At 44.3% G+C, this 24,891-nt stretch overlaps 1 protein-coding gene across 5 annotated transcripts in view; it reads left to right on the top strand.

Moving 5' to 3' along the window:
- The window catches only part of DAO (D-amino acid oxidase), a 180,347-nt gene that overhangs the window by 135,513 nt on the left and 19,943 nt on the right, over window positions 1-24,891 (top strand). For all 5 annotated transcript variants that reach the window (XM_069214774.1, XM_069214775.1, XM_069214776.1 and 2 more), the window contains 2 exons: window positions 15,887-16,004; window positions 21,552-21,650. In XM_069214774.1, the coding sequence (XP_069070875.1) occupies window positions 15,887-16,004; window positions 21,552-21,650 (217 nt within the window). The remainder of the gene's footprint in view (window positions 1-15,886; window positions 16,005-21,551; window positions 21,651-24,891) is intronic.

Below are 24,891 nucleotides of genomic sequence, written 5' to 3'. Positions count from 1 at the left end.
GAATGTATCAATGTAGGTTTTACTCCTTTGGTCTCCTAGAGCCTCTTTATTTCAGTCTTCCGAACTGGGAACCAAGTGCCCATTTTGACACTTGAATCTCAAGGTAATGAGGCAAAGCAGTCCAAAACTGACTCAGGGAATCAAAACTCAGTAGCAAGAAAAGAAAACAATAAATCAATGGCCAGCCAATGGTTCGTTAAATAAGGAAAGTACCACAATACCAACATAGCCATGACAATGTGGTGACTGCTTAAAGAGATTCATGAAGCATTTTAGGCAGAGCCCCACTATATATAGTGATATGGACATAAGCCCTCATTATGAACACGACGGTAAACACTGCACCGACGGCGGTGGCGGTAACAACTGCCAACAGTTGTGCGGTATGGACCGCCAAATTATGAACCACCTGAAAAACAGGCAGCCTGAAAACCACTCACCGCCAGCAGAGGAGTGCCAACAACGACGGCAGAGCCCACTCACAGCCCGACAGAAAATCCCTACTCACCCAGCAAATAAGCACTAGACCACTGTCAGTTCTTGGGTGGGAAGCACCGCCACGCAGAGCCAGGCGGAAACAAACCAAATAAAAGGAAACATTCACCGGAGGCACACACAACACGCCGAAACAGAAATGGATAGAGAGTTGCAGATCATGCCAGCCCTGCTCCTTGCCATATACCTCCACAACCAAGACCACCGACGAAGACAGCAACGGTAAGTAGCGCAACCTACTAAACAAGGGAAGAAAGGGCACAGCTAAATACCCACCGACCCCACAACGCACCCACAACCCATCACAACAGTACAAGCCATACACTCCACAGCAAGAGGTACTTACCCGACACAAGGCAAATCCAACCTGCCCAAAATACCCCCAAACAAAGAAACAATGAACCACAGATCCTGAGTGTGCTATAAACAACAATGGCCACACATGATTTTTAATTCAGCTCAATGAGCAACATAAGTGCAACATACGGCCAATGGCCAGTCCAGAGTACGTAGTCCGATGGGCCAAATTAGCCCCAACTTGACTCCTACAAGTGCAAAGGTACTTCACCTCATAGGGGCAACAATGGGGTATCCAGGCACCTCAGGGAATAGGGGCAGGGGGTGGTGGGGACTTACGACTGAGGGGGGGGACTTGTCCTTACATTTGGAAGGTGGAGGGGACTTGGATCTGGACCTTTGAGGCAGGTGGAGCGGACTTGGCCTGGGTTGCGGCAGATGTTCCAAGACCAGCACGGGGTCTCCTGCTCACAGGGGAGGTAGCTCGGGAATGGGAAGGGCGGACAGGGGCGGGCTGTGACATGGGAGGAGTGGACTGGGCAAGGAGGTGGGCACGTTTAGGGACGAGACGGGGTGGGCCAGTGAGTTTGAATAGGTCAACACGGGATAGGACATTTTTTTAGGGGCAATTGGGGTGGACCTGGAGGAAGGCGTGGGAGTGGAGGTAGAGGGAGTGGTCGTGACAGGTGTAGATGTGCGTGACGTGGTTGCAGGTGAGTGGACAGGATGCTGAGGTGTGGTGGATGTGTGATGGGTGGGTGTTTTGGTGCGTTTGAGTATCTTGGGAGGAGGGGGGTGGACACCGTGGAACAAGACAGGCTGCCAGTGTAACACATTTTGTCTGTGTGTCTGCAAGTTTGGTGAGTGTGCTGCACGTGTCAACTAAAGTCATTGTGGTGAGTGCAGGTGTGGTGTCTGGGGTGCATGAATGGATGTCTGATTTTGTGGTGACTGCAAGAATAGGGTCAGCAACATTGAATGAGGGTGCAGTGCCTGTGGGTGTGCATGTTGAGGGGTCAGACAGGGAGGCAGAAGATGTGGACACAATGGGGGAAGTGGATGTTGGTGTGTGTGCCTGTGTATGTTGGCTGTGTGTATGCCTGACGTGGGAGGTGTGGTGCTTCTGTTTTGAATTGTGCTTCTTGTGTGTTGAGGTGTGTGCCTGCGTGTCAGAATGTGTGCTTTGGACGGATGAAGGGAGTGGGGTGCTGGAATAGGTTGAGGTGGTTGGAGGGGGAACGGAATGACCAGGGACACCGGCTGCCGTCAAAGAGGAGGCCAGAGCCTGAAAAGATCTCTGTAGGCCAGACACAGCAACGTGAATGCCATCCTGATAGGCATTGGTCTGCTGCACCTCTGATGCTAGCCCCTGGATGGCATTGACAATGGTTGTCTGCCCTACAGAGATGGTTCTCAGGGGGTCAATAGCCTCCTCCATGAGGGGAGCAGGGCTGACTGGGGCAGGGGAGGAGGTGCCTGGGGCGAAGGAGACGCCCATCCTTCTGGGTGAGCAGGCACGGACAACTCGGTGGGGAGCAAATGGGAGGGCGGTGATGGTATGGGGTGTGGCGGAAGATGACACAGAATGGGTGGGCCCACTAGGGTCCGCCAGGGAACTCCCATCGGAGGAGGTGTCAGAGTCACTACCTCCAGTGGTAGTTGCCTCCCCCGTGGTACTCCCCTCGTCCTCCAACCCACTGATCTCTTTGGCGTCGGATGACTCCGCCTCTGTGGAACCATGGGCCACTGCATCCCCACTCGCCGGTGCCTCAGCTCCCTCGCCAGATGATGCTGATGTACACAGACAACACAAGAGAACAGAGATGGAGAGACAAAACAGGAGAGACAATTGTAAATAGCTGAATGGAGGTACAGAAGAGGTTCACACATACACCCACCCTGCAACGTTTAGACCACGCAGCACCTGCCGCTATACACATGGCTATGCCCCTGACTAGTGGCCACCACCCTGTTCTACAGCCATCCCTCACATCACTGAAGGACCTGAAGTACTGCACACCTGGCCCTTACAACCCTACACCCCACGGGGTTATTATGTAGATGGACATCAGTCAGAGTCCCTGCCACTAGACAGCATACATACCACTGCACACTCACACATCCATCAAGGAGCCATAATATGGTTTCTGTACTCACCTCCTTGTGACTGCTGTGCAGCCTTCAAGCGCCCATCCAGGTCCAGGTACGCCACCGCCAGAATGCGTTGCATAAGCGGGGGTCAGTGCCCGACAGGCACCCCTTCATTGTTGGGAGGACTTCCCCAGCTGGGCCTCGCAGATCTTCCTCGCCCAGCCCCGCAGGTCCTCCCACCGCTTCCTGCAATGGGTGTGTGACAGGCCGCTACAACAACAAGCGGGCCCGTCAGGGTGCGATGACCTGGCTTCTGCTGCCACTTCTGGCCCGGAAGTGCAGCGTCCTTCCACCAATCCCCATCCACATCCAGGTCATGGAGAACAGAGTAAGAACTTTCACGCCATGCCACTGCTGGATAAGAGAGACGGTTTGGAAGGTAACCGGATTGACGTGTGGCATCAGGGAAGCTGGAGACTCGCGGTGGAAAAAGAAGACCAGGAAGACGGCACTGCAAGTCGGACCGAAGACCTGACAGGAAACCCTCCCGGCAGCGTGGATCTACAAACCAGCGGCGCGGGAGGTGCCCAGCGCTAACTCCAGTCATGCTTGAGGAAAAGCGTGGCCTCTGCAGGTGCGTGCCTCTAAAAGGAAAAAAAGGGAGGGGGGGCAGAAGAAAACACTGAAAGGGAAATAAAAAGAGTGATTAGTGAGGAGAGGGGGGCGAAGAAAGTATTGTTCAATGGATAATGATATTATTCCATGATATAATCTTCAGGGTACATTATATTTGCCATAATCCTGGTAGCCACATCAAGAGAGAGACAACCAGGCAGGTACATACCCAATACTATACAGACTCCGGTGGGATTTAGGAGAGACACAGGAGCACAATAAGGTCATCCCATTCCGAATAGAGAGATAGAGAGAGAGAGAATAAAAGATAAAGATAAAAAGAAAATGGAAAGGAGAAGAAAAGAGACAGCGAGTACAAGAATCTAAAGCACAGAAAGAAGACAGGACCAGGGATAGGAGAAACAAAGGGGGGGGGGCAGAAAGGGAATAAAGGGAACTAAACAGAGAACAATTCACTTACCTGTGCCTTTTCACTCTTTCCCCGCATGTGCCTCCGGGGAGCCCTAAAAGAGAAGACGAAGGAGAGAGTCTCAGAAGGAACGTCAACCAACCACAGAGGACAAACTGACTTTTGCTTAGCATTATTTCATAACAAAATAAAGGTACTTAACTTATCTGACCACTGGCTATCTGTCCTTATTGTGCCACCCTGTCACAGGGTGCTCTGCCGTTTGTAGACCCCCAGAGTCCGCACCTCCCTGGCTTAAGCCTACCATAGTCCCCTCTTCTGATGGGCGCTGACCTATATGGGATACACAAAAAAAGGAACACAGAGGTCAGACAATGGCCATTACATACATCTGGCTACACGTCCACTATGGGACAGACATTTATAACAGCAGAACAGAACACACACGCAGCATGTCAGGAACCCGGATTATACAGTGTCAAATGTGCACACATGTTTACAGCCATCTACCACCATTACACACATCCATGCCCCCCAAGCCTCCTACTCACCTGTACCTCTGATCGACCATAGAGCTTGGCGTACAGGGGCAGGACCCCGTCCACGAGCTTCTCCAATTCCTCGTTGGTGAAGGCTGGGGCCCTTTCCCCTGCCACACGTGCCATTTCCATGACCAGAGGCAGGACACAGCAGCACACTCAGTGGAGTACCTGCATGCACGAGATCCGGGAGTCAAGTGAAGTTGAGTGGAGTACCTGCATGCACGAGATCCGGGAGTCAAGTGAAGTTGGGGTGACAAGTTAGCGTACGCACCGCAGCGGTGTGCACCATCACCGCCGGTGGTGATTATGATACGCTAATAATCCCCATTACAACCATGTTAACCAATGAATTGGCGCGCGGCAGTAAACACCGTCTTATGCTATTCCATCAACCACTAGCGGTATGAGGTCACTTCCACTACAAAATGTCTGTATTACAGGGGGCAGACATTTTGGCTTGAACTACGCAGTTGTTAAATCCTCATCTGCCCCATGTAGGCCCTATTGTCCCCAAACACCAATAGGCATGAACAAATATACATTTACTCACCTGAACAGTCCTGATGTATCATTGAGGACGTTACTACAGTGTAACACCTACTATGCATATGTGTCGTCGACAATCATACCAGCTGTGCTGAATAGGAAACATTGTGGGCAGATGTATGTGTGTTCCTCACATGTGTTCAATACTCCTCCTAGGTACAGGCCCTTGTGGCGAGGGAGGGCTCCATCAGTGAACAGACCACTTGTTGATTTGCGGACCATGGTGGAGCGTCACATCATTATCAATTACAGACTCACTCGTGCTACTATTCATGAACTTTGTGCATTACTGGATCCAACACTGAGACCGGCTAGTCGGAATCAGCATGCCATCCCTATTAAAGTGCAGGTGCTCTCTGCACTCCATTTCCTGGCCACCGGCCCATTTCAAGTGACAGTGGGCATGGGTGCAGGTTTTTCACAGCCAGTGTTTAGCATAATACTGTCAAGATTCCTGAATGCATTTGTACGACACCTGCCGTCCTATGTGAGGTTTCCCCAAAGTGCTGGTCTCCCTGCCATAAAGTCAGACTTCTATGCCTTTGCCAACATACCCCATGTGATAGGTGCCATCGATGGAACCCACATTGCTCTCATCCCCCCAAGAGTCAGTGAACAGGTGTACAAAACAGGAAGAACTTTCACTCCATGACCATTCATTTTGTGTGTACCACAGACCAGTACATCTCACATGTGAATGCCATGTTCCCTGGATCAGTCCATGATTCCTTTGTGCTGAGGAACAGTAGTGTGCCACACAAGATGGAACAACTACAAGGGGACGGAGGTTGGATCATAGGTAGGTGTGTCTGACACTTTTTGGCATATAGCAGACAGCCAGGCTGTCTGCCACTGAGGGTTGTCATTGACAGTCCTGTTTTGCCCCCTTTCTCAGGTGATTCTGGCTACCCCAGCATGCGTTGGCTCCTGACACCAGTGAGGAATCCTAGGACAAATGCCGAGAGGAATTACAATGAGGCCCATGGACGAACTAGGAGGGTGATAGAGTGCACAATAGGTCTCCTGAAGGCTAGATTCCATTGCCTACATATCTCTGGCAGATCCCTGGCCTATGAGCCTGAAAAGGTGTGTAGAATAGTGGTGGCCTGCTGCATGCTGCACAACGTGCTGTGAGGAATTCTACCCCCCTCTTGGAGGAGGAGGGTGCTGTACATCCAGACCAGCTTCCTCAGAGAGGGGATGAGAGTGATGGTGATGATGAGGAGGAGTAACATGTACATTCCAGGAACCAACTGATACAACTCTACTTCCAGTAACTATGTGGGACTATTCGATTAGATTGCTGTCTGTGCAGCATACTGTAAGTGTGCCTTTTCACCCGGGGGGTGTTGGGTCTATAGACATTGTCACTGTGACCAGGTTTGCATAGGACATGTAACATTATGGTAGAATTGTTTGACATTTCTGTTGGCATAACCACATGTTATGCGTGGGGTGCAATTCCTGCTACTCAGATAAGAATAAATGATTTATAAGACAATTGCATCCATACTTCCATTTGTTTCGACATTATAATTGGTGAACTGGTGGTTTATTTGGTGCAGGGATTACATTGTTTACAGTGATGGGAGTGGGCTACTGGTGGTTGTCCAATATGGCTACATGGTCGCAGCATTTGTTGGCAGTAGTGGTATGTCCATCTATCATTTCCAGTTTTTGGGGTTGTTTTTACTGGTGTGGATGTTGGTTCAGTGGCACACTTGGAGGACAGTTCTTGCCAGAGTCACTTCTTTGAGGGGGCCTTGGTCTTGGCTGGTGTTCCTGTCCCATATCTGGGCCTAAAGGACCGTTTGGGTGCCTGGTGTTGGCCTGTACGTGTTGAGATTCAGGTCTCCTGTGTGTCCTGAGATGGTGGCACAAGTCCAGTTGCTGCTGCGGATGTTGTTGCCTGGTTTGTATCTTGGCCTGTAGCTAGGGCTTCCTGGTCTGTGGGGGCCTCAGGCTGTGTTGGGGAAAGGTGCAGCAGCGCACCTGCTATGGTGGCCATGGTGGCATTGTGCAGTTTACACTGCTCCATGGCCTCTTGGTGGTGTGCTACCTGCATCCTTTGACTCTGCTCCAGGGTGGAAACCATCTGGGCCAATCTGTCCTGGGTATGGTGGTATGCTCACAGGACCTCAGAGATCACGTCCTGGGCTGCAGCATCCATCCTGTACCCCCCCCCGGCCACTAATGCCCTCCCACTGGGCCTAGCCCCCTGTGCCTGTGTCCCCTGCACAGGTCTGGCAGTACCACTTGTACTGGGGCCATCGTCTTCCTGCCTGTTGGTAGGGGGTGACTGTGGCCTCTGTCCATGTGTACCACCAGTCTGTGGCTTGGATACACAGGTGTTTGGACGGTTGCCCTGGGCTGATGTTGTTTTCTGGGTGGTAGGGGTATCAGTGGTGTCCTTGGTGGGGCTGCTGGATGGTGACAGTCCAGGACTGTGTGAGGGGCCAGGTTGTTCATCAATGTCCAGGGTTCCCTCTCCAGTGTCCTGGGTGGTGCCTCTGTCTCCCTGTGGGGCACTGCCACTCCTTGTCCTGTCCGCCAGGGTGGCATGGGTGGTGGTGCCTGTTGGGGGGAAAGGACATGTCTGTTAAAATTGCATAATCGGATGGGTGCATAGGGCTGGGCTGTTTTGTGCAGGTTTGTCCACATTTGGGCCATGCTGGGTGCCTTTGTGAGGTTGCCATTGCATTTTGCTTAGGATGTGGAGGTGCATTGTGGGTGGTGTAGTGCCTTTGTGATTCCTTGCAGGGGTAAGTGGCTGTGCATAGGGGGACGGATGTGGGTCTGTTAGTGGGTTTGTGGGCATGCAGGGTAACTGGATGCTGTGAATGTGGGGCGGGTGGGGTAGTGGTCCTGGTGGCTGTTGGAGGGGTGGGTGGTGCATGCATTACAGGTGTGATGGATATGGGGTAATTGTAGACGACTTACCCAAGTCCATTCCTCCAGTGAGTCCCTCAGGGTGCAGGATGGCCAGTACCTTTTCCTCCCAGTCAGTGTAGTCAGGTGGTGTTGGTGGAGGTCCTCCCCTAGTCTCTGGACTGCAGTGTTGTGCCGGGATGCCATGGACCTCACCTTCCTGCGCAGGTCGTTCAATCTCTTGTCGTCCCTCGTGTGTGAATGGTGTCCCACTGCATTGACCTTATTCACTTTTGTCTGCCTTAGCTCCATCTTCCTGGCGATGGATATGTGCTGGACCTGTGCCCCGAATAATTGTGGCTCGACCTTCAGTATCTCATCCACCATGGTCCTTAGCTCCCTTTCTGTGAAGCGTGGGTGTTTGGGGGGTGTCATGGTGTGTGTTGTGAGTGGTGTGTTGTGTGGATCTAGGTGAGGGTGCTCTTGTGTGGTTGTGTGTATGTATCGTGTATTGTGACTTTCAGTGTCTGCTTCTGGGGTTCTCTGTATGAGTTGTCCTAATGTCATTGCAAAGGACTGTGGGGTATGTCTGTGAGTGTTTTATAGTGTTGTGGATGTGTGTCAGGTGTGTGGGTTTCAGACTTACCAATGTGTGCATTTCTTACTGTGGGGTCCACTTGCTTGCCGTGGCGGTCTGTACCGCCAATTGTTGTTCGGCTTCCACTGACCGCCGCAAAGATTTGTGCATCATTATTTGGAGGGTGGGGAGTTTGTGTAGTCGGCAGTGGCAGGGTGGGAGGTCCTGCATTTCCGCCGACAAGGTCCTGGCGGTGACTGGTGGCTGGGACTTTTTTGGAGGATTCTAATTTTTGCATCTTTATATGGTGGGATTCTGTTTACCACCAATGGCGGTCTTCTGTTCACCGTCGCCACAGCAGTCGACCCTGTTTCCTGCCGTGTTCATAATTACCCCCATAGTCTCCTTGTACCGTCTGGTATTTGCTGTGCCCAGACCGAACAAGGGACTTCTGTCCCCTGCCTCTTGCTTTTGCCTTTGTCAGTGAGTTCACAGTGATGCTTTACTGTTGTATTTGTCATAGAGTTTGCAGTGTGAAGCCCCTTCCTATGTCGGTTTCCATGGCATTCATAATGTAATAAACCTCTCTGTTGTATTCAAGAGAGGGTGATTAATGTAAAACGCCTTTCTACTGTTTTTGTCAGAATTTACAGAGTAAAAACCCTTCCTACTGCATTGTCAGAAGGTTCTCAATGCGAAGTCCCTTCCCATGGTGTTTGTCAAGGAGTTAGCAGTGTGAAAATGCTTCCCACTGTATTTATCAGAGAGTACACAATGTAAAGCCCATTCCTGTTTTATTTGAAGAATCCCAGTCAGGACGTCCATGGGTAATCAGAAGTTACTAGCCCCAACTGTGTCAAATAGGGGTTTCCATCTCTGGTGTTCCCATGCCCCTTTTAACACTTGTCTGTAATGATAAATAGGTAGAGCAGCACAAGGCTGGCCCAAGGAGATCCCATGGGCTTGAAATACAGAACACAGTAATGCACAGCTTTAACACTCAATAGATCCATGTCCAGCTGGCGTTTTAAAACAGAAAGTTCTTTAATGCACTATCAAATACTAAAATCAAAATGAAAAATATTTACAAAATTGCTAAAAGGAACTTCTACTTTACTGACCTTGCATACTAACCAGGGTTCAAATTGTTCACCCTAAAGAAATATGTCAAAGGCAACCTTGTAAATATAGTCTGCCAGTAAGGTAGCATGTGACAGTTTGCGTACAAGCCTTCTCTAAATGTAAAAAACAACAATGGGCCTTTGTGGGCCTATTTGGAAACATGGGAATTTTCACAATCAGAAAGCCAGAGAAGAGGAGTTGAGGCCCCGCTCTCAGCTCTAATGCCTGCCTCTAGTATACTGTATCAAAGAGGAACTCGTCCCCCCCTCCACACTCCTGGAAGGGCGTGGCTCACACAGGTGGATGCCTGGTTACATGGCTAGGGTGATAGGGAGGGAAAACTATTGAAACTAGGAGGAACCAGGTAGCCTGGGGGGCACACAGGATAACAAAATGTTTAGGCATAATTTTATTTTTTGGTTTGTTTGAGACAGAAAGGTGAAAATCATATGGACCAAACGGAACCTATGAACGTTGGACCCCATGTGGAACAAAGACAGAATTTGTCTAAAGAGGAATAAATCAAGGTGTTTATTCACCGTACAGATTTCACCATGCATACAGATGACTCCCTCAGGCCTATCTTGGACCTCAGGGCCCTCAACCAATACATCCTCTCTGAACATTTTCATGTAGTGACGCTGCAAGATGTAATCTCTCTACTTCAACAAGGTGATTACTTGGCAGCATTAGACCTCAAGGATGCCTTTTTCAACATCCCAATTCATCACACTTTCTGACGCTAATTTTGTGGTGTCTGTCATTACCAGTTCAGGGTACTTCAGTTCGGAGCTACCACTGCTCCAAAAAGTCTTCACTAAGTACTTAGCAGTGGTCTCTGACCACCTGAGGGAGGGAGAAATTTGCATCCTCCCCTATCTGGATGATCGGCTGATCGAGACTGCAATCAGACAACAGTGCCAGCCCATACACAGTCACCATCTGGCGTCTCCACAGCCTCTAGTTCTTCGTAAATGCCACCAAATCACAGCTACAACCCCTTCAGATTCAACCTTTCATAGGAGTGGTACTTAATTTGATTACAGGCGAAGCCTATCCCTGCCCCATAGGGTCTCAGCTTTCCAGTAGCTGAAAACTCTTTTTCGGCCTCATCGTCCTCCCACAGTCAGAACAGTTATATGCTGCATGGCCATGATGACTCTGTGTATCACCATTGTGACCTAAGCCCGACTACACATGCGCTTCTACAGCAATGCCTCTCACCATAACTGTTACAGGCAGAGAGTCAGATGGAGGACCTATTGTTGGTAAAGGCTAGTGTGCATCAATCTCTGCAGAGGTGGAGCAGCAACAATCTGTGGTAGGGCAGGCCTTTAGGGCACCCAAATCCGCAAGTCACTATTACCAAGGATACTTCTCAGGTTGGTTGGGGCTGTCATCTCAATCCGATCACAGTACTGGGAGTGTGGTCTTCTCAACAGCAAGACCATCACATCAACTACCTCAAGCTCTTGATGATTCGCCTTGCTCTCAGTCCCTTCCTTCCAGTCATTTGCAGCAACTTAGTCCCTGTCTGGACTGATAAAATGACTGCCATTGTTACCTACAAAACAAGCCAGCAAACACTCTCCCTCTCTCTCCCTGTTAGCATAAACCATTTGGTATTGGGCACTCCATCATTGGATTGTTTTAACGGCAGAGTTCCTCAAAGGGGTGGACAGTGACTTGGCGTACCTGCTAAGCACGACCCACTAAGTCCATGAGTCACAACTCCACTCACAGGTCCTGCCCACTGCTTCCAATGCTGGGACACACCACACATAGACCTCTTTGTCACCCCGAGAATGTAAAATGCCCAAGGTTTATCTTCAGATACCCACAGTCAATGGGCAATGCACTATGGCTAACTGGGTCCGGGATCTTTGCTTTCATTTTTTAGTTTCTTCATTCGTAGTGTAGAGGATGTGGAAAACTGCTCAGACCTTCATTTTGTTAGCCTCCCACATGGAGGTGACAGACTTGGTACTTAGCATTCCGCAAGATGTCAGCCAGTCTACAAGATGGATGGAACTTTTCGCCAGGATGGAACTTTTCACCAGGAACCAAGGACAGATCAGGCACCAAGATCCCCAAGAGCTCAATCTAGCAACCTGAGTTCCTACAGTTTGGTTACCTGCATCTCCTGCAGGAGTTCATTGGTATTTTACAGTCCTGCAAACCAACCACATGAGACTCCAATGCTACAAGGTGGAAAGGTTTGTCCATTACTACATTTCCAAACACATGGGCCCACTAAAATCTGTATTCCAGGATATCATCTGCTACTTGTGACAGCTCCAGATGTCAGGTCTAGCCTATACCACCATACCACTCCAATTAGTAGCCATAGCAGCTTAAAATGAAAACAAAAAAGGAACATTCCTCCCTCTTCCTCATACCCCTGGCTAAAGCCTTCATACAAAGTCTCAAACAGTTCATGCCTCCTAGCATACCCCTGGCCCCCATAAATACAATGTTAAAATATTCCTCACTAGAATGGCCTGCCTTTTTGAGCCACTACACTCTTGCTTCCTTCAGAACCTCTCCTGGAAAGGGGCCTTTCTCATTGCAGAAACTTCTCTTAGACACATTAGTGAGTTGCAAGTTCTCACTATACGAGAACCCTTAGTTTAGTTTCACAATGACAGGATGGTACTCAGAACTAACCCTACATGTCTCCCTAAGGTGGAGCTCCCAACCAGACTCGGTTGCAGAGAGAGCTTTCCACACTCTGGATGTAAAATGTACTCTTGTATGTTACATAAACAGAACCAAGCCTTTCCGTAGAACAAACCAGCTATTTGTAGCCTTTGTAAAACCACACAAGAGCCATCCCATATATAAGGCTGGCACTGCTACATAGATAGTAAGATGTATCAGACTTGCTATAATAAGGTCAACAGAAGTTCCCTGTCAAACCAAGATCACATTCTAAACAGAAGGAGGCTGCAACTGTGCCCTTCTTGGGAAATATCCCACCTAGCTGACATATGTAAAGCAGTGAAGTAGTCAGCCTCACAAGTTTTCACTAAAGACTGTTGTGTGGATATTCTAACAAGACAATAGGCTATGGTTGGCCAGATGGATCTACAGAGCCTATTTAGAACATCTGGATCATCTACATGCAACCCACCACATATGCAAAGGTACTGCTTTACAGTCTATGCAGAGCCTGTGTATTGCCTGCAAAACTTGCTACAAATGGTAAATGTTACTTACCCCGTAAGCATCTGTTCATACATAGCACGTAGGTCTGTGGATTCACATGCTCCTGTCATCCTACTTAGAAAATGTGGCTCTGATCACATATCTCGTCACTTTCTTCACTAAACTCTTTCTTACACTACATATGTGTACTACACTGAATTCTCTCACCACTTCATTCTACTCTCATCCATTGTTCGAAAAATGATCTAACATGGAGGCATGCCCTTCAGCATTGCCAGGTAAGGGAGAAGTCACCTTAAACCTTGCGTCTAAAAAGTCTACTTCGAAGAAAACCAACTTGCAAATGTCTGAGCCCAACATTAGATGGCAGGAGTATGCATAGCAAGTGAATCTGCAGCACTACACACTACAATCAGATGCTTACAGGGTTTATAAGGGCATATAAATAAGCCAGCAAATATGGCAGATGGTTACATTGTTCACCATGTGGACCATAACTAATGTTGTTCATTGTCTGTGTCTTTTCACCTAGTAGTCCAGGGAGAAGCCTATATATTTGTAGACTTTGGTATTTAAATCTTATGCAGACTTTTAATGCAATGACTCATTGGAGTTGTATTAAGAAACGTAAGCTCAGTACATGCAGAATGCTCACATGGGTTGCGTACTGTTTGTTGGACAAAGGGAAGCTTTCCCATATTCCTGTAAACAATAGATCATGGTATAGGGCCTGACTGAATTTCCATTGATGTGGAGAACGTATATATACAAGTTACATAAGTCCGTAAACCCTTTTTTGTGGGGAAAAAAGAGGCCATCTAAATGCGATATGTGTTGTTACGTCAGCTAACAAGAGAAGAGATCATATCTGAGGCCATACATTATCTTGATGATTTTATTTTTACTTTTTCAGGTATTCATACTATTTACATTTGAATATATTTGTATAACTACATGAAACAAGAAAAAAGCATAATATTTAGAAAACTATACGAAACAAACAGTCAGTGTGACTTGGGCCCTAAACACGGATAGAAATGGACCCCTGACTGCTGTTTGAATGATAAAACACAGCAGTAATCAGGATTCAGTGCCTGGCTTCTGGACCCTGGTGCACTGCACCAATGGAAGCCATGCCCCTGGTAATAAGAGACAAAGCAGTGTGAAAATAAATAATAAAGAACTTTCATATTCTGTTAGATATGGGTGCATAAATATTATCCTTCACTGAATATTGAATCTTTATATATCATTCTAGTAATGCAATTCGAGAATAGTGATGACAGTGACAGAGTAGAAGCTTAAACACACTAGAATCAGGTGTGTTAACACTTTAACACTACATTTGTCACAAAGAAATTGAAAACTGGTTTGTTGAATACAGTAGTTAAAATAGGATAATAATAGTTTGGACTATTTAATGCACTGGATAGGCAAGTAAGTGTTAAAAGTTTCAAAGTCACAATATAAGGAAATGTTTAATTATTATACTATGTGCAAGACATATTAAGATACTGAATGTTCGTCTGTCATTTAATCATGATATTTTTAGTTCTGCATGTTGATATGTATAGCCTTTCCAAGGTGGAGTCTTGTATGTGCACATAAAAATATTGAGAACAAAAAAACATACATCCAGAACTAACATTGTGACAAGGAATGCAAACAATGCAAATAGGTTTAAAGTGCAGAGAATTCATGAGGCTGACCAATTTTCTAATGGGTGGATATGTAAGTTTGTAATATTTTCAGTGTATTGTAGCTGTTGATATGTTAAGTATTACAGCCTTGGAAAAGTTCCAGGTACAATAGAAATCCGTGGGCATAAGTGCTTGTTATATAAGACTACTATTTTAGGAATAATGAGTTAGTTAAAAAAAGAATTTCTAAACTGTGTGGCAACTGCATTTGTTCGATATTTGAACCACAGAATTGATGGACTATTTAACAACAATCTTACTATTAAGTAAAGGAACAAGAAGTTTGGAATAGAGAGTGCCTCCCCTACCAGAATAGAAAAATAAACATTCCTTTAGGTATGTTATTTATTGTGTGCGATAAATAGCACCTATTGCAAGTTTTTTTTAAAAGACTAACATGAGATTTGGTTGTATGCAGCATTGTTCACATTTTCCCAATCACAAGTCAAGGAGTATATTTCCTCTCTACCTGCGTCAATCTTCTCACAACACGTTGCTTGAAATCCTAAAGTTTGATGTAGCAAAGTGGGTGGATACTCGCTCTCTCTCTCTCTCTTTCTCTCTCTCTCTCTCTCTCCCTCTTTCATTCTTTTAGCCCATATGTATTTGATGGCTCACTTCATTCTCTTTTGTTGGAATCTCAAAACAATTATCTTTATCCTTTCCATCTAGGCTTCTCCTCCCTGAGCAGTGGCTACCTCTCCAAGCAATCTAATATAATAAATGTTCAAGGAGGACTCATTTTGATAATTCCCTCAATATAGATAAATATCAACATTTAATGTTCTAGTCCAAGCATGGACCAATGCTATATTTGAATAAATCCACATACGACGTGATATAAAATGGATGTTAGTTTTATATGATCATCAAGTTTATAGAAGAAATTAGAGCAGCAACACTGATTAATCATGTATACAAGCACAGGTAACCTACTCCAGTCCCACTAACTCCATGTCTAGGGGACACAAGGAGGGGTGCGAGAACACCCTGCTTTACCCCAATAGATGTTCTGACTGCTCTTGATAAGTGGGTACCGTCATCGACCTTAACTTTAACCCAGGTACCTGTGTAGAACATCTTGATGGCTTCTAATAAATTAAGTGGAATTCCCCACTGCTTGAGTTTGACCCATAGTTTATCACTTGGGATGCTGTTAAGTGTTCCCTTGAAGTCTACAAAACACATACGTTGTATTAACGCTGTGGCCAGTGAAATGAAATACAAATCATTAAGTTTGGGGCACTGGAGAAGTACTTTGGCTGTGGTAATGCCTTTGAGTCTCCACTAGAATATGACTTGCGAGCACTGTAGCAAAAACAAAGGATGGCTCTAACTTGGTTGCTAGAGTAAAACATATTCTATCACCTGTATCAGAAGATTTAACCATGATTGGGATATAGACCAACAATGTTCCCCTCTTCTTGTCTTGCAGGAGCCAACTTGTAACATTGGGAGGAATATATCAGTTGGGGAACTGGAGTGAAGAGAACAGCTCTTATGACCACAACGTAATATGGGAAGGCTGCTGCAAACTTCTTCCAAGTCTCAGAGTACGTAAAGTGTGCAGATGTTGTTTAATTATCATGATTTATCATGCGTATAAACACTGATTTAGTCCTCTCTGGTCAATTATTATCTTCAAATGACAAGCACACAATCCATCTTGAAATTTAATAGTAAAGTTCTAGTAGACATTATTACATTTATTTAATAAAGCATTGTTTTCCAGTGACAACAGTTCTTAGATGTAATGAATTTGTTCCAATAATTTATGTGATAAGGCAATGTATGTGAGTTGTGACCATGTGAGATTATATGAATGAAAACAACTCAAAATGGAAGTAACAGAACAATGTTTGTCAATTACATAGTTTGTATTAGAGGATGCATGTAAGAATTATTATACATCTTTGTGAAGGCAGAGTCTCCTGTAAGGAAGTCCAAACATTTAGATTAGTCAACTTTTCAACCAGAGTTATGTAGCCAAGCGGGGTCTTCATTAGAACAGTAAACATGATGCACCCACCTTCAAATCTTACGAGAGAGGGTTCAAGCATGAGCCACTCCGATAGTTTCCTTTGCTCAAGGCCACTGGTGCAACAGGGTAAGCAAATCCTACAAGTACTAGAATATTTAGTATAGAAAAAAAGGAGAGTAAATATAGGGACAGGGAAATGTGAGGTGGGAAATGTGAGGTACATAGTATCATAATATAATACACTTTTAAGTAACAGACATGCTTTTAAATAGGTACAGTACAATAACAGAGCACTAACAAATATGTGTTGATAATTAAAATAACACCTTGTCCAAGGCTACTTTTTTCTAAATATACAGTTAAAACATCACTGTGCCTTGAAGATTGACCAGGACGAATACATAGTACATTCTCCAGGTGCATATTTGGGCATACTTTCAAGACAGTAACCCTGGCAATTATGTCCATCTTTCTTAAAAAATATACAATATTTGTATGTATTTGTGAAACAGGCAACAGGACTTTACAGATAAGAATCCAGGGAGTACATGCTGATTATGATCTCCATAGTAATGTCATAGTTGGACTTTTGCTCCAGGCAAGACTGCTGGTTTAAGGATGTCAGTACTTATGTTTGTAGGCGGCTATGCCAATCCTACAGCAAAATGCAACTGTCGTCCCAACCCTTCTAGCTCACAAGCAGTACCTCACCAAAAACCCAAAACTGTTAAAGGTGATTTGTGGCAGCCTTTACGTATGGACTCAAAAGGGTGACATCTCAGGGAGCGTCATGGTTAAACGGTTATTACCCCTTTCTCACATCAACAACATGTCTCAATCACACACAGGCAATGAAGAAGATGCAGTAACGTTTCAACAAGGTTTATTTTAGTAGAACTACAATCTGCGATAAGTTGCATGGGCTGCAATGATTAAGATAATGAACAACGCAAGAAACAGAATAGTAAAGACGAGAGTCATTAATACAAAGACACCCACCATGTTGCAATTTCACAAAATAACATGGAGTGTGCGATATGTCCTCTTACCCTAGCATGTAGGCCTAACCCCTAAGCTAGAAGAGAGCTAGGTATGGTAAACCCCAATCTGCCAATGCCATGTCCATGAGAAGAGCCCCCAACCCTCGTTACCTTGGAATGAGGTCTCTAGCTCAGACTCCAGAGGAACACGAAGACTGGGTCAGTGTCAAGGAGACATGCCGCATCAATAGCAGCGATGGCATCTGGTTGGAATCCCTCTAACTATCTGATAAAGTGAGTATATATACAGATCTGCTTGGACCCCTGACAAAGGTTTGTTCCCAAACAATAGATAATAAGGCGTGCTTGGGACAGTAATTAGTATAAACAATTCCCTCGAAAGCGTGAAGAGGGAAAGTACCTAACTCGAACACATCCAGTTTGTTTGTATTTGTTGCCTGATCTTGACGCCTTAGCGCAGTGGCACTGATAAGGAAAATCAAAACATGGGCCTAAGTCAAAACAAGGCAGCCATCTTAAAAGAGTTAATTATATAAATGCGCTAAAACAGAGCAAGCTAAGTAGGGTAAAAGTCACTGGGTGACGGGGGCATGAGTCTGCAAGCCACAGGCTAAGCTAACTCCTGAATCCCATTAAAACAAACTAGGATTCACTATAGTAATAATGTAAAACCAATGTATACAATTCCAGAGAATAACAAGTATTGTGGGCCTCTAAAGTTGGCAAGCATAGCAAAATATATTAAGGTAGTCCTGTTTATAAATCTGAATACCCTAAGATAATTCTGAGTGGCAAGTGTGCCTCCTCACGAGTGACTGGCAAAGAGACACATTGAAATAGAAACTTTATGTTTTTGCCTCCTGGTAGTTTTGAAATATTCTACCCCCTCGTACCTTGGTATGGAAGCATCAGACTAGTTTGTAGTTAAATATGTGTAGGGTCTTAGTAGGCAGGAGTACTGAGCATTGTTTTTCAAAAAGATATCTTAAAGTATAACTGCTATGTTGCACATATGATTATGTGGCAGAAAACCAACCACAGTTCTGCAACTAAATGTAGTAAAGTTGTATCTATTTGAGATTTGCACAGTTTAAGGAGGGTGTGGTTTGGTGTAATGCCACTGGTCTTTCAATTATTTGGCTAGAAAGCTTAGGTTGAATATAACTTTATTTTTGAATGAATATTTGTTATCTTTCTCTACAAAAAAGGGCAACAGGCCTGTTGGCAGATGAGTATTGATTTTTTTCCAGTAAGTCTTCTAAGTTTGAATGTGAAACACCTTTGTAGGTTTTCAAATGGTTTGTCATCTCTGCAGGTGCTAATCACCCCATGTCGGGGCATGGGGCGAGGCTGCATCCCGCAGTTGCAGGATGACTGCTGCCTTTTCTAGTGCACAAGCCATGTTAGCCAGCAGTCTAGCTATGGCCAAGCCGGCATGCACACTTGTAGACCCAGCTATCCCAGGGCTGTCAAAATCTGGGGGATTTCTGGCGCAGGCCCCCAGCCTCAAAATAAGCACTGGGCTAGATTGCTCCCACCAATCCTGGAGCTGCTCTCTTGCTGAAAAATCCATGAGAGCAGCTCCAGGATTGGTTGGGATCTTGTTCCACTGAGCAGGAAGGAAGTCCTTCCATTACAGATCGTGGATGCGGGGGAGAAGTGCTGCACTGGGAGGAAGCCTCAAATATGGTGAGTTTGGTGCCATGTCAACCCACCTTTTAAACCTGCAGGCCACCACTGGATTTACTTTGCCACATTAGAGATTACTTTGGGCTGCTGGTGAGATAAGCCTCAGAAGGCGTCACCAGCTTCCTTTGAAATACATGAACCCAGGAGTTTGTACAGCACACTTCCTGAGAGCATGTACTTCATTGTACCCTGAGGTACCTGAGCTCAGGGTGTGCGCTGTGGATAAATGATTCCTTTTTTGTGCAACGTACATCCTAACCTCATATAGTTGCCGCCACTGGTCTGTAGTATATTGATGTTATCTTGGCAAAGCTTTTGATAAGACTGCTTAAGCCACTTAATCGATGTGTACAAACCCCGGTTTCTTTCTTGGTTCCGCAGAGGTCATTTTTTAATCTATAGTGAAATGCTTATTTATTTACCGTAGCACACAAATGGTGCAGTATGAAAATTAATGAATTCTCCATGTTCCAGCTCTGAGGGTGCAGTTTGTTAGCTCTCTTCCTCAGTCCGGAAGCCAACATCTACATAACCAAAACAAATCATGTTAAACATTAAACAAAGACTGGTCTACCCAATCAAAGGGACAGCCCCAGTAAGAACTTTGTGAACTGGCCACAAGTAGGGATGCAATAATTGTAATGATAGTATTTTGTTTGATGTCATCTGGAATTGTGCATTGTGTTATAATAGCTTAACATAAAATGATGTTCATGCAATTACTGAAGAGAACCAAAGTGCTAGGCATTGTCAAGGTGGCTTCCATTTAGCATTTACCACTCAAGGAATACTGAAAAATTGGCAGCATACAATTCGTGCAGATGGATTTTAACAATCTGCACAGACATTCTGGTTCACAAACTGGTCCAGAGAATTTTGAAAGACCACCATACTACACATGTGAATCACAAATCCTTCTCTCGTGCATATTTAGGGTCCTCACAGATGACCACTTCCACCAGCAGCAAGCAGAATGTAGTGACCACCAGAGGGTCTGCAGGACTGACTGGTGCAAAGGAAACAGGGCCAGCAAATCTCTGATCGCCATGCAGCTAGCAATTTGTGCACGCAACATTGTTGACTATCAAGAGAAAAATAGGCACAGTGACCATGCACTAGCTTTTGATCATACTTGAATAGTTAGCAATACATACATGTACACAGGGAACAGAAGTTGTCTCTCTCTCTCCCCGTCCTCTCGCTCTACATCTCCCTCCCGTCCACCCTCCCTTTACCTTTGCCTTTTGGGACATTTTATAGTTGCATCAACATAAATTTTGTTTCCATCTCCACAGGTTTCATTGCCCTAGTCCATAGATTTCTACAAGTTCTATCAGGGGTTTATCTCAGAAAGGAAGATAAATTTGCACCAGCTTCCAAATTGCCTTTTAAACTCAAACCTACATTTTTCAAAAGAATCTCTTTGAAAGTGCAGCGGAAATGTGCCATTGTGTTCCCAATGTTTAGGTCTGGAGTTAGCAAAGGCCTTTTGATTTTACTGAAATTAGTAGAAATTAGCCCTCTCAGTCCACTGGCTTGCTGTGCTGTCATTCATATTTTTCTCCCACCCACTGCAACATACAGCATAGAGTAATGGGTCCGCCCTGCCTTAGTCATTCGCTAACTTCAGTGTGAGTGACAGCATTTTGTTCTTTAGCAAGGAGCACGTCCGCACACAAAGTACTTTGCTGAGCTACTTATGGCAACGTGTGACTTTTGAGACCAAAACACATTTTTGCCTTTAGCCAATGTTTTTATACCAATGACGGCTCAGCTGCTGCCACAACAATAACATTTTACAAAACCCATTAAATACCAAGCATTGGCACAGCCAGGCAGCTGGTACCAAGGCAGTCAACGCTAGACTTGTTGACTTTGACAGTGCTTTTTAGAAATGTTCATGGGAAAGAACCCTCCTCAGGCCCTTCCACGAAGGTCTGGGTTTACTCGCTTTGTGCGCTTGGGTGCATTTCAGAACTGGTTTTACACCCCATCACTTTAAAATGACACCAGCCACCACTGACTAAAAACTACAAATTTTTCAAAAGCCGTAAGTTCGAGAACCTATGCCATTTGTAAAGTACACTATTCCAAAAAATTATACTAATGAAAATAAACATATCCAGCAGTTTATTCTTAACCTGAAAATGGCCGTAGATAACAGTTTAACACACATCTCCCTAAAACACAGACTGCAGCCCTGCTGTAAAGCAGACCCCTACAGAGTCCACAGTCGATAGTGTCCCACCACCCTTCAAACAGAAGTCAGATAAAATAAAAAAGTAATTCAACTGCTGTAGCTAATTGCTAGAAAAAGAATATATATCTTGAGAGACTATGTAGCTTATAAATTGCCCAGACATGTACATAGCCCAGCTACCAAATCAGATGATATTTTGATTCACTTATTAGTTTTGTTTGTTTTCTAGAATGCAAAAATCGTGGACGAGTGGAGTGGCTTGCGGCCTGTACGTGACAAAGTACGACTTGAACGAGAGACGCTTCCTTGTGGAAATACTAAATTTGAGGTGAGATATCTGTTCCTGGATGAGTATTGTAATTGTAATAGTATTTATATAGCGCTTACTACCCCTGATGAGGCGTCTAAGCGATTTTTGGCGAGTAGCATGCTACTCCGGAACTCAAGAGGAATTAGTGGTGGATTAGTATAGGGAGATATGAGTACAGTTTTAGTATTATTATGAGTTAATTTGAGCAGAGGATATGTGAGTTTGTTAGTTAGATTGACTAGAGTAATGGAGGGATAGAGGAGGGAAGAATCCAAAAATGTTAAATTGGGAGTTTATTGTGATAGGATGAGGCTTGAGATGAGTAAAAGAGAGATGGAGGAGGGAAGAGTCTGTGTAAAGGGTGAGGGAGATCATAGTAGCAGGAGGGGTTTTGAATGAGTCAAAGTTCAGATAAATGAGGGAGGATTTAGTAGGGTTGTTTGGGAGATTATGGTAGTAAACTGAGGTTTGGGGTGATCTAGATGTGGAAGAGGAGGGAAGAGCTTAGGCAGGGTTATTTTGGAGATGAGAGTAGTAGAATGGGTTTGGGATGAGTCAGAGTGGGGATGGGCGATAGATTGATAGAGACATAACATAGGGTGATGGGTAGACAAAGTAAACCTTACAAGAGAGTACATTTATATAATATTTATTAATTTTTATATATATATATATATATATATATATATATATATATATATATATATATATATATATATATATATTCACACATTTTTTGTAATTATTTTAATTTTAATTTTTCTTTTATTAATTATTATTTATTTTACTTTAATTTACTTATTTATAATTTGAATTTTATGTGTAGGTTTTATTTTATTTATTTTTATTTCATTAGTAAGGGAATATATGTTCAAGGAATTTAATAAGTGGCATAATAATATGATACGAAAAGTAGTATTATATAAACACAGACTCCCAAGATTTGTAATATTTGAAGTTAATTAATAAGTGTACTTTTCTAACATTTATTTATCTTTTCTCAATTTCTGAATAGCGAAATGCTTATGATAATAAAACATTTGATCAGTCTGATATAAAAACAAGAGCAGGGATTCCTAAGTATCTAATATAACAACTTATCTAGGAACTATGCAATGACCTATGGACATGTTAAGCATAGAATAACATACACATATATATGTATATACACACACACATATATATACATACATGCATGCATACACACACATACAGACACATATATATATATATATATATATATATATATATATATATATATATATATTTAACCTTGAGTAAATATACATTTGTTAAACAGGTTTAAAAAGTATTTTATAATTTATTATGACATATTAGCAATACATATTTCCTAAAGAACTATACATATCTAGAATAAACACATAATCAGCTTAAAAATATTTATCAACACAGGAGATGCAGTCCATTTATGGTTGAGATGGAAGATGTGGTCCTAATCTGAAAACGTTTATACCTCAAAGCAATTACTTTCAGTTTCACCTTTATGAGGGCTATCAAAAATGCTTTTTCTTACATTTGTTACTCCCATTATACATTTTTATTTGACAAAGTGGCAAAGCATAGGATATATTTCTGAGATAGCTACAGCCCATGACTTACTCTGTGTTACATATTGGCAATGTCACCACATCAAATTCCAAGCCTCAGAACTGGTGTTGTCTATGTCTTGACGCCTAAGAGTTAGTGTTAACGTATACAGGTTTGTTCTCAATTCTGAGCTTATAAAGATAGTTATGAAGCTCATCTTTATGCCAGATACTCATCCAGGTTTTCTTTTTCACCCACGAAGTAAACAAAATACCACTTTTTAGTTTCTAGACCATAATGCATAAAGTGCTCGAGGCCCAGTTTGAGTGGGTCAACACTAAAGATCGACTTGCTATGAGCATAATTGTAGGATATTTAGCTACCAAAAGATTCTTTGAGGTCACAGTTCTAAAATTCTTCGTGCCACAAAAGACTGAGATGTTTTTGCCACAAGCACAATCCATGTGATAGTCCGTCTGAGTTCTCCCGTGCTCTGTTTCTGAACCTCATTTTGTGTGGAAAACAAGCTGTGATTGGTCACTCGGAAGGCATCATTTTGCCAGTGCACATGTACAGGATTGTCCCTGAACAATTTTCTTTTTGATGTACAAATATTTCAACTACATGCAGAATAATGGGTTCACATGCTACTGCACAGGCAAATCAGCTTTTGGGGATCTTGTAGGTATCCGTGCAGATAGGTGGCTTCGCAGATTTTGGATCTTGAATATGAAGAGAAATGTGTTGATGGCTTTCCTGTAGGAAATAATTCATGTGGGTGGAGACAAAGTGCCTCAATTTGGGCTGCCTGCAGGGACAAACCATGGTCTGCTCTTCTGTCATACATGAACTTTGCCATGGCCTGAATGCAGGTTGTGTGAAAGCAGATTGAACATACAGAAGGTTTGCATCTGCTAGGCCTTTGTCACTGAGGCAGTGTTTTCAAATGACACCATGAGCCGATGGACCACAAGTGCAGAACAGAAATGCGGTACAGCCCATGATGCTGTTGCAGTGCAGCAATACATAAGACTAGTTTGATTAGTCACGCCTGCTGGTTCTGTCATTGGTCTTGCACCAGTCAAGTGAAAAGATCTCAGTCCATTCTCAACAGAGAGTCCCTGCTTGACCCTTGGAGAAAGCGCCACTTGAGGGTGATCTTTAAATTTTACTGTGACTTCCAGACGTCTACAAGAGTAAGGCATGTTCTCATATGTGAAGTACGCAATGCTGTGTCCCCTTAGAGCCAGAGTACCGTGTGAATAGATGCTAATGCCACCAGCTTGAATTCTGACCTAGTATGTCCCCCTATTCAGACCCAGTATTTAGATGGAGTTGTAGCATTTTAAAATCCATGTTAACAAGCAAAATGTTTGCTTTTCATTTTTTGTCAAGTCATTTTGTATTCCACCTCAGTCTTTCTTCATTCCTTCATTATAACTTTCTTGTCACTGAATCCTTGTATCTACCTCTGCCAACTTGTACTTTTATGGCTAGATTATGTTCCCATGTGGGAGATTAGATCCGGCTCAATGTTCTTGCACCCGGATTTACTAGGTGTGAGAGCATGGGCCAGATTTTGCCAGCTGGAAAATGTGCCTGGTAAAAAATCTCTTAAAGATCTGGCAGGCACTGCGGCCTTGAGTGCAACCCAGCCCCTTCTGGTCCTCTTCTATAGACCCTTCAGGCTCTCCTGTTCCCATTCACCACC

Source organism: Pleurodeles waltl, chromosome 11, assembly GCF_031143425.1.
Source record: "Pleurodeles waltl isolate 20211129_DDA chromosome 11, aPleWal1.hap1.20221129, whole genome shotgun sequence".
Lineage (NCBI taxonomy): Eukaryota > Metazoa > Chordata > Amphibia > Caudata > Salamandridae > Pleurodeles > Pleurodeles waltl.
The sequence above is the reverse complement of the archived record's forward strand: the minus strand, read 5'-3'. Positions and strand labels throughout refer to the sequence as shown.